General features: G+C 37.4%; 1 protein-coding gene and 1 pseudogene across 4 annotated transcripts; one reads left to right on the top strand and one right to left on the bottom strand.

The window, feature by feature from the left end:
* Positions 1 to 304: 304 nt before the first annotated feature.
* Positions 305 to 2,312, bottom strand: LOC129304820 (histone H2A variant 1). Of its 4 annotated transcripts, none has more exons than XM_054944629.1 (3): positions 2,156 to 2,312; positions 1,534 to 1,654; positions 305 to 825 (listed from the first exon to the last, which is right to left on the bottom strand). In XM_054944629.1, exons 2-3 carry the CDS (start codon positions 1,645 to 1,647, stop codon positions 529 to 531), a joined length of 411 nt encoding a protein of 136 aa, XP_054800604.1. In that variant the 5' UTR covers positions 1,648 to 1,654; positions 2,156 to 2,312; the 3' UTR covers positions 305 to 528. The 4 variants fall into 4 exon arrangements, with proteins under 4 accessions (XP_054800604.1, XP_054800605.1, XP_054800608.1 ...); XM_054944630.1 differs by lacking the exon at positions 2,156 to 2,312 and adding an exon at positions 1,852 to 2,003; XM_054944633.1 differs by lacking the exon at positions 2,156 to 2,312 and adding an exon at positions 1,908 to 1,931.
* Positions 2,313 to 8,337: 6,025 nt separating this feature from the next.
* Positions 8,338 to 10,596, top strand: LOC129307217 (uncharacterized; annotated as a pseudogene).
* Positions 10,597 to 10,813: the final 217 nt, after the last annotated feature.

Genomic DNA, 10,813 nt, shown 5'->3' with positions numbered 1-10,813 from the left:
TGCATCATGTGTTTGTTTGTGGGGCTTAGTCCACTAAGTTGAGAATGAAATGGAATTGGAAACCCTCACACGAGCCACATGAAATCAGAGACCTTACGTTTATGTACGCAACCACACTTCATCCTCACAGTTGAGTTTCCCAATATTCTTCCTCGGAGGAAGATTTAGCAGTAACATCTCCATTTCTAGTCCACTTTCTCCCTTCCAATATCCCACTTCCTTTAAGCATCCACTCACCGCAAGAGACCTGAGCAATACTCCCTACTTCACTTGAGAGAATAAATACAACTCCAGAAAGCAACAATTCAAAAACCATTCATCATTAAACAGCATCCCAAATCTCCTACAGACCGCTTCATACAGCAAAAATAAACATATCCAACAAGATCATATACATTCTAACATTCAGTTCTAAACAAACCAGTCAAGTTACCCTACACTACAGCCACTAGTACCTAGCAGTGAAAGAAGTCATATAAGATAGCAACCACAACAGTAAAGAGCCATGTGAAATGAGAAGCGAGGTGCTCATTCCTTGGAAGTTTTGTTGATCAAGGATTTGTGGATATGAGGGATAACGCCTCCACCAGCAATGGTCCCTTTAATCAGAGTGTCCAGCTCTTCGTCTCCTCTTATAGCCAATTGCAAGTGCCTAGGCGTGATCCTCTTCACCTTGAGATCTTTGCTCGCATTTCCAGCAAGCTCTAGAACTTCTGCGGTCAGATATTCCAGAATTGACGCCAAATAAACTGCAGCTGTGGCACCCACACGACCATTCGCTTGGATTCTCTGCTTCAGCTGCCTATGAATACGACCCACTGGAAACTGAAACCCATCCATGCCAATTTCACAAACTTGAACAAACCAAAACGAAAGCTTAACAAACATGAAATCATTCTAGCCTGTCATGATAGTTTCAATTTCGTACTGCAATACAACGCTGCCTCTACTTTCTTTTATAACAATTTAGTCATGTTCTGGCGTTACATAGTTCAACCGAATATTGATGTCGAGTTTTGCTTTATATCATGGTAATTTATATTTCTGAAACCATTGATTTGTACTCATTTGACATCAACACAGTCTGAATTTTGCCAAAGTGAATCACACAATATCGACGGTTTCGACACGAGACAAATTAAATTAAAACTTAGATTAAAAAAAAATGTAACAAACTCCACGGCAATAGTGCTTCAAATAAGTAACCTTGCTAGAAAAATATCCTGCGCTCGAACAGATTAAAGATAATCTCTCTAAATCTAGCTTGCGTTTGGCAGCGCCAAGCCAAAATTTTGTGGTTACTGATAAGCTCTAGGCACACTAGGAAGGGCAGCAATTGAGAATGGGACACGTTGAGAAGGTAGAAATGAGGATAAGTAGAACCAGATCTGGGTTGGTATACGAAATGGTACAAGTCAATTTGAACACTATTGGCCATTAACAGCAATTAAAGCAAATTGGCAATCGACGTCAGCGATTTATAATGATATGGGCATCCAAAATGGGTAAAGCGGTGGGAGGGATGGGGATTACCTGGATTCCGGCACGGGATGAACGGGAAACCGGCTTTTTCTTATCCTTATCCTTGTCCTTGTTCGCAGCTGTGGTTTTCGCAGCAAGAAGACCCTTCCCACCTTTTCCCGCCATTTCCTACCTGCAGATTAAGTACGCAAGCCATTTCAGAACTCGGGAAGCGTCGGGAAAAAATGATAATAGTAATTAAGAAAACAGGGCAGCATAAGTAGATCTTGGCCCATAAGAGAGCAAAATGGACGAGTTATAACAACACAAAATGATGCCGAGGTATACAAAAGCCAGAAAATTAGAGCATATAATTGATAAGGTGTTTACTGAATAATAATTAGCCACACACAGGGAAATCGCAATAGAAAGACTGGAAAATAGACCAGAGGAAAAAATCAGGAAGAACGGAAGATAAATGTTTTGAAGATTCCTGCTCGGTCATAAGGGATAGTGAATTGACGACGGCCGGATGGAAACGCAAAGTGTGATGTGACAACCCGGCATAGTGAATGGACAATTTTTTTTTAAAAAAATAAAAATAAAGGGTTTGACAGTTCAACGCCCACAGACATGTTTCTTCGAAAGAAGAAAATATAAGGACAGACCAACACAGAGAGAATCGGAGCAATACCTGAGAGTGGTGGGACGAAGAGAGGAAAAGTGAGGTGAGGAGACGGAAGAATGGGGAAGAGACTTTAGATAATTGGTGCGTTACGGCTTTAAGGTTTGATGAGATGGCATTTAATGCGGAATCCGTCCCTAGAAATGGCGTTCACTTGCGTGGGAATTCAACATTTCATTACGAATTTCAAAGACGTTTAATAAAACGCTATTGACTTTTTGAGAAGACTGGGCTTTTCCTTCGGCCTCTCTGGATGAATTTGGGTCGTCCAATAGCAAGTCCATCCGTTGGTGGGCTAAGCCCAGATACAAATTGATGAAACCATTGTTGATCCATGGACTATAAACCATCCAATGATACCCGTACCCAGGGTATGGAGGAGTTCCAAAGCTCTTATTTTGCAGTCCTGTTGTTTGCTGCAGGATGCTTCATTATCATTGGTTCGATACAGGAAAAAGAATAAAAGATGCTCTCTTCAAAGTGAAAGGAGCACGGAAACTGAAGCTAAAACACCTGCAAGCGCACTGGAACTTGGCTTTAAAACAGAGCATACCTAATCGTTTAGTTTAACATGGAAGGTGACTCATTAGACATGGACCAGAATTCCTCAAATACAAGTGAAACAGTATCGGTTATGCACTACTATACTTTGATATCAATAAAAATGTATAAAAAGAATAAAAACACCCTGAAAATAGCAAAATGCTTGAGATGGTCCGCAAAGTTGAATGAATTTTGGTATGTGGGAAAATGGACAACAACGTGAGGATGGTTTGGGGAAATATGCCACGGGACGGCATGAAGACGGGAACTCACGGGACCACAGTGAGAATTCAAGTTTCTTTTCTTTTTTTGTTTTAAACAGTTCTGCCCCCCGGGAAACTTGCCAAACTCTTCCATTTCCACTTTCCATTCGTGAAATTAGATGCTTTTTCCTCCCACTTTTGCCGCTTTTCTTTTCAGCGAATCGACTTTCACAGGCAGCGACCGTGCTCTTAGTCACAAGCTCTACCCACAAGACCTGCCAAAATGAATGCTCTAGGCTCAACGGCCAACTTTCTTTCTAAAATAAATGTTTACTGGTACATGGGACCGACGCGCATTTTCGACCCATAATAACATGTTGCTTTCACCTTTATCTTCCCTTGTTGCTTTCTCTTTCTCGCTTGTGTTGTGCCCTCATCACCCTGTTAGATTCCCACCGTCTATATTTCTCCAATCCTTTCAGTATTAATCTTCATGAACAAGGCAAAGATAAAGAAAATCTTGAACACGTGTTCTCCGAGCCTCTGCTTTTTGTTGCCATCTATGGGACACAAACGCGTCTAGCTGCTCATCCGTGGCCCCGCTGGTGCTAAAGCACGTAGAAAATTAAACTCCTCTTATTTCTGTCCTTTTCCTTTTTGATTGACTAATACGATTTCAGTAGCTTTGCTGGCATTTTGGTGAAGTAAAATTCCTGCGCAGTGGTGGAGGAGTCAAGTGAAAATATAATGTTAGTCTGGAAAATTATAGAACTGAAAGCGACAGCGACATTGGAAAGGAGGATAGATTGAGAAGGAAGACTCGAGACTAATGGAGATAAAGAACAACGTGATTTTTCCTCCGCTTCCAAATAACAGTGATTCATTGATGTTTGCTTTTACCTAGCGAGCTGGTTTGTCTTTGGGCCTTGTCACTTTAACCCCAATTACAAAATGTCACAGTAATTAATTTTTAGGAGAATTATATCCAAATCTCACACAAAAAAAATTAACTAGCATAAGACTTAGCGATAACTGAATTAAAAAAATTAACAATATAATTAATTGTCAATAATAATTAATTTTTATATAAAATTTTAATATAATTCTTCCTTAATTTTTTTTAGGAAATTTCAACATAATTTTTTCAAATTAGAATAAGAAACTTTTAGTTACAGTGATGATAATTTTAAATTTTTCCTTTCTTTATTCAGAGAAACAGTTAATTTGATAGATGTTAAAAGAATTGTTTAACTTCGGGTATGTCTAGGTAATTCATTTTTAATGTTTTGAGAGTTTTTTCTTCACCATTAATATGTGAACTGTTGTTTGCTTTTAAAATGTTATGATTTTAATCCAGAAAAAAATTTATATATTTAGCTTTATATATTTAATTAAATCATGACACTATATTTTTTACAAATCATTTATTCTATGGTGAAATCTTGCCATTAATTTTATTAACACATCAAGATTTATTTGTTATGATTTAATTAGATATAAATATATTATACATATATAAAGCTAGGTATATATTCATGCTTGCCCTTTAATGTAAGTGAGCTTTTGAGCTATTTAAAACCTTACTCCCTCCATCTGAAATTACAAGACACTTTTATTCTTTGTTTGAATTGGGAGCAAAGCTTGAAAAAAAAACTAAAAAGAAAATATTATTACTCCTTATATATAAATGGACAAAAAAAATAAAGGGAAGAGAAAATAAACAAATATCGTAGTAACTATAATACTCTTATATCAAAATACTTATGTTATGAAACATAATTTCATAACAAAATTTAAGATTAATATATACTCCTTCCATCTATAAAACACACACACACCCCCCTCCCTAAATATATACTCCAAGTTTTAGACGCAGGGTATATTAATGTGTATTCCTTCTTATCAAACTCAACATTCATAATCAAATTCGAATAGCATAATTTAAGAAGGTACTTAAAAATTACACTAATACTCTTTTTGGTTTACTTTATTGGTCACTTTTTAAAAGGGTAAAGTGGTTTACTTTATAAATCATTAAATTAATAATAATATTTTATTTCAAATGAAATGTTTAAGCTATCCTTAAAAAGTGAGAGAAAGAGAGAAACAAACAAAAAAATAATATTATATAATTTATTTACTTATTAAGAGCTATGTTTGTTACTAAATTTGATTTCTTGTATATTTATTGTATTGGTATTAATGAAATTGATAGAAATGATTTATAAATAGAACTTGAAGGAGTACTAGGTTAATTCTAAATAAATCTAAATTAAAGATTACACTTCAAAATCAAGGCTAGAAATATTCCCGTGTCCTCGCCATCCCACGCATGAATGAAATATGCTTCAATCGTGAGAAAATCAAATTCAAAGATCCGAGAAGAGAAACGTATGGGGATTCATAAAAAAAAAAAAAAGAACAAATCCATCATTTTGGTGTGTTTGTGTGAAGAAGATAAAATTGAAAAAATAAGATAAAATAAGAAAAAAAAAATGAGCAGATTGGGAAGAAGAATGAAGAAGTCTGTCCAACAACAATTGAGTTCAATTGTAGCTTTATCCTACTAATTGAGTTCAATTATATAAATTATATAATATCATTATATCATATTATTTATCAAGCTTTTGAAAATATTGCTAACTAAAAATTCTCGTCAGCAACTTTTAGATGTATTGTTTTTGACTTTTTTTCACTTCTCTTGACAAAACTTAAAATTTTTCATTTTACTCTCTTCACCGGTGCCTGCTACAGTCTTTTTTGCTTATATTTAAATCATTTCAAATGATTTTATATCATTTTTTTTCAACAAATGCTATAACCACTTTTTTAAGTATCCATTCATTGGGGAGAAAAATGAGTAAAGATGATGACATTGAGGAAGAATAATGCAGACAATGTCAGTGAGGGTGCCCGGGTAGAGGAAGAAGAACAACGCACTTGAGTGGAAGACGACACTGCTACTTGGGTTGAAAAAGATGGGTCTCCAATAGAAGGTTCAAAAACAAATATGATGGCTCTCGCGCATTTCTTTCCCTCACTTTTCCCTCCCCATCCTGGCAAGAAAAAGGTTATTTTCTTTCATTTTCTTTTTATATTTATCCTCAACCAAAAAGATCATTAGATAAAAATACACTTATTAACATAGTTTGTTAAATAAAATTGATAACTTTTTTAAAATATAAATATAAATTTCAAAAAAAGTCTTTAATTTGATATTCCATTTATGAAAAATATTAAAGAAAAAATATAATGAAAAAAATAATATTAAAAAAATATCATTGATAAAACATTATTCTTGTCAAAGTGCATTATATCATGGGACTGCAAATCTCTCAAAAATATCTCATAATTCGAAGGGGAAAGATTTTTTATTTATTATAAAAAGTGTATTTGAATTTCAATTGGGAAAAATTAATTAAATGAACACAATGATGTTTTGATAATATTTTTAAAAATTTATCTTGTAAAATCGACTTGCCAGGTGAAGGAAAAAAAAGTTTCTGTAAAATAGGGTTTCAGGAACCAAACAGAGCCTTGGAGAACTGATGTTTGGATGATTTTTTTCATAATCATGATTTTGAACCCATAATTGATTTTAGAGAAACAACCAAACATGTTTATAAAAAAATGTTAAAAACGCATAATCAATACCTGCTTGATTAAATTTGTGCCTAATCGTCGACTTGTTTAATGAGAGTCTCCATCGTGAATCGATCCAATTCACAACAGTAAGTGGAATATAGTGTAGAACTATCAGGAATAACTTGTCTGAATAATTGAGAATGGGATCAAGGAATAACTTGTCTGAATAATGAGAATGGGAGGAAAAATGAATTCTCGTTGCCTCGTTACGTTGCAGATAATATATATATATATATACATATATTCTTTTCGTTAAAAATATAAATATTTTTTGAGAAGTTTGATGTTTAAAAATATAAAACATTTTTAATTTTTTGAGAGATAATCATTGCCTTTTTTTTAAAGTGCCGAATTTATATTTATTGTAAGGTATTTAATAAGATTAAATATAAAAAAATGGAGTTAGTTAAAAAGTAAACAACTATTTAACTGAGGTGGGATGCGATTAAAAATATCTTATATTTTAAAAAAAAAGTAATACATAATAATTGCTATGAGTGGGTTTCTATAATCTGAATACATTAATTTCTGTGCAGGGCCTAAAGTCCAGATCATTGTCTTTGATGTTGTTTTAAAAATTTAACTGATTATATATGTCTTTGAGATTGTTTTAGCGGTAAGATTTATATTTTGAATTAAATTTAGATTTTAAACACATTTACACTTTAAAGCTTCAATAAGCTATCATTCATTCGGATTTTTTGGGTCGATGTTGATCAACAAACGTTTTAGAAATTAAAACAGTCAAATATGGGTAACAGTACAACACACAGTGCAGTAAAAATAAAAAAATAAAAAACACCATAAGAAATGACGAAACGTGACGTGAGAAAAAGAAGCAGGTTTAATTGACTTGGATGGAATACAGGGGTGGTTTAGAGAACCAGGGCCAAGCTTGTTTGTCAAATTTAGGCCCCATGTCTTTCTTCGAATCGCCTTCCAACAAACTGCTCATCCGCAGTCCTAACGCCACTTTCACCAGAAGAAAAGGCATCTTTCAGGGACAACTGAGTCGTATCACTTACTCTCACCGTCGTTTTCACTTCAGTTTCAGATAGAGGGGATATGTGGATTAAAAAATCGTAGAGGGATAAATAGAGGGGATATGTATTGAATTTGAATTTGAATTTAAATTTGAATGGTTGATTTTTTATTTCTCGACTCTGGGCTGGGTGATTGAGAAACCACCGTTTTTCAGTTTCGGTTGCTCCCACCTAGGCAATTATAGATGTGGCTATTTGAATTTAAATTTGAATGGTTGATTTTTTATTCTCGACTCTGGGGCTGGGTGATTGAGAAAACCACCGTTTTCAGTTTCGGTTGCTCCCACCTAGGCAATTATAGATGTGGCTATCAAATGCGGATTACCTGGGAGTTCGTTCAACTTTTATATTACTAAACTACCCTCATGCTTACTTTCCCCTTGACCCTGATGTTGGCCCCTCTTGAAGATACTCATCCATAACATTAGGGGTATTTCGTCAGTGAAGAGTCACGCGTTGCAGCCTCATCCCAAACCAAAGGGGCGGGATTGTCCCATGCCATGCCCACCACCACAAGCCTCTTTCCAAAGCGTCCGCATCATGAGGGCACTCTCTCCTGATCCTTCTCATTATGCGATGGCATTTTCGGTATTCAATCCCCTTAACGTTAACAATCCTATAACGTGGCTTTGTGACCCCGCGTTCCCGCACCCGTTCTTCTCGCTGCTTGCCACGCAGGCTACACGTGGCAGTTCCGTCCCTGTCACCCCATTTCCCCCTTCCCTTCCTTCCTCGCCTTTAAACTGTCGCCTCTGCCTTCTCATCTCCTCCTTATCCTCTCCCTGGAAGAAGCCATCGCCATCAGCAGCGCAAAGTCGGTTCTCGACTCAGTCTCCCCTTCTCGCCGGAAATTTGGATCGATGCCAAGGCTGGAGTGGAGGCCCCGGCGATCGCTGGTTATTTGGATTTCCGGAGGATCCACCTAATGTTATCGTGTCGGCGCTTATTTCGGAACTTTAGCCGTATCTGGCAGGAAGCTTAAGCAAAAGCAACTGTACTTGCTTAGCAGAGTTTTCAAGTTATTGCATGCTTTTTGTCGCAAACCTAGGGCTGATTATGGGAGTGTGTTAGTCGTAGAAAATCAGAGGCACTTGCTTTTGATCATTTTACTTTCTTCTTCTCCCTCTTCCACAAATTTTTGGTTCTCAGGTAAATACTTTGTTCTTTGTCATCAAATTGGGAAATCGGAGGTGGAGAAGCGAGAAAGTTTTTCTTCCAACTCTCGATTCAAACATAAGCTCGGGCTTTAGAAATGGTAGTGGCGAATTGAGCAACCCTGATCGGGAGCCATGCCCTTCCATACTAAAATTCAGCCAATCGATTCTAGCGTCCCTGCGGATGGACCTGGGCTTGAGCAAGTCAAGCCAGTTGTCAAGTCACGCCTCAAGCGACTTTTTGAGCGCCAGTTCCCTGGAGTTCTTAGGAATTCGGCCGCGGATAAAATTGCCGGAGATGAGCCGCATTTTGGCAAGGACGGATTCAACGCCTCTAATGATGTTGAACCGACTTCCTTGTGCTTGGCGAAAATGGTTCAAATTTTATCGAGGATAATCAGGAGAAGCACTCCGCTTCCGTCAGGTGTGCTCGTAATCGGTGCAACTGCTTCCATGGAAACTGTGAAGATTGCCCTGACGACGAAGGAGACGCAGTCGGTGACTCAAAGTATTCTTCGAATGGTGAAGCGTCTGGTATTCTTAAGGTACGAGCTGTTTATGGCCTCTTTTTTAAATAAATGAACTATTCGGTGGGTTTGCTGGTGAATAATGTTTTTCTAACACGTTACCTTACCTGTTTAGGGTTTGGTGGCCTGTGCAAGTGTTTGCGAAAGGAATTTGTTGGCAGAGACACTGCTAAGATCGTTGAGAAGAATAAGACCTGCAAGCGGAAAGATGGCCTCTGCCGAAAGATTGTTACTGACGAGTTGGTCGCTCTGGGATACGACGCCTCAATATGCAAATCTCGCTGGGAAAAGTCCTCCCTTCATCTCGCAGGTAATTTCTCTCTTTGATTCTTCTTTTATATCGGAGAAATGTCTCTGGTCTCTGTTTGGTTCTTGGTAATATATAGTTGAGCAAGTAAAGGGCACTAAAAAACCGGAGAAAACGAATTGAACCAAAAAAAAAAAAAAAACAGAGATTCGTCGGAATGGTGAGGAAGAGATTGGTTCTTGAATGTATGCATGCATGCCAGGGACTTCGTTCAGGTGCATGTGTGCTGGTGATTTTTTTGGTAACAAAATAGTTGATTTTGTAATATCTATAATCTTCCATAGGGGAATATGAATACATAGATGTTATCATCGAAAACGAACGGGTGATAGTGGACATCGACTTCAGATCAGAATTCGAAATTGCTCGATCAACCAAGTCGTACAAGGCGATTCTCCAAACCCTTCCGTACATATTCGTTGGCAAGTCCGATCGGTTGCAGAGCATCATAGCTGTTGTTTCGGAGGCAGTGAAACAGAGTCTGAAGAAGAAGGGCATGCACGTTCCACCATGGCGGAAGGCCGAATACGTGAAAGCAAAGTGGCTCTCCTCTCACAGTCGGGTTACTCCGCCATTGCTGTGCTCGCACGAAATCGGAGAGACGGGGGAAAAACAGCAGGCTTTGATAGGAAATTCTTCAAATGGGAGGTTGGATGCGTCGGCGTTGATTTTTTCTAAGGGTTCCGATCGAGATGAGCAGGGAAAGGATGTGACGGAATGGAAGCCACTGGTGTGTGTGATTCATCTCAAACCCAGGAGTCCTGGGTTCCACGTCGTGACTGGATTATCAGCCGTGTTGTATGAGCGCCCATAAAATTTTGTCCTTTTTAACAGATTTAGAGTTCACAGTCTTATTGTAGCTGGAGGCCGTTAACAGATATACATTATATTCGCCTATGTCTTCACTTTCCCCTTTTTTGTTCCTCCTAGGGAACCCTTAATCATGAGTCTCCCTTCTACTTTTAATGCAGGGGACGGAATTATTACTATTATAGAGGAATGAATGAATGAAGTTGAAATTATAGTTATCGAATTGAGAATTTGATACTTTTAGCAGTTGATATTGGGAATGGCCCCTTCGACGCCGAACCTGTCTTTCCAAGGTGAAAATTGTCGTGTTGATCAATGTTGCGAAATAGAAGGCTATATCGAAACTAACACTTTTTTCACAATTTTTTTTTTTTGGTTAAGAATTAGAAGTCTTGTTGGCGGGCGGAAACTTCCGTCCCCGTCTCCAGCATCGAC

This window comes from Prosopis cineraria, unplaced genomic scaffold (genome assembly GCF_029017545.1).
Source record: "Prosopis cineraria cultivar Desert tree isolate PC_DT_omini unplaced genomic scaffold, ASM2901754v1 PC3, whole genome shotgun sequence".
NCBI lineage: Eukaryota > Viridiplantae > Streptophyta > Magnoliopsida > Fabales > Fabaceae > Prosopis > Prosopis cineraria.
Note: the sequence above shows the minus strand (reverse complement) of the source record. Positions and strands in the feature narration are given on the sequence as shown.

Excerpts from the sequence above, each read along its gene's own strand:
- LOC129304820 (XM_054944629.1), bottom strand. The coding sequence starts at position 1,647 with ATGGCGGGAAAAGGTGGGAAGGGTCTTCTTGCTGCGAAAACCACAGCT. Across the intron at positions 826-1,533 it reads CATCCCGTGCCGGAATCCAG|TTTCCAGTGGGTCGTATTCA; the intron begins GTAATCCCCATC and ends GATGGGTTTCAG.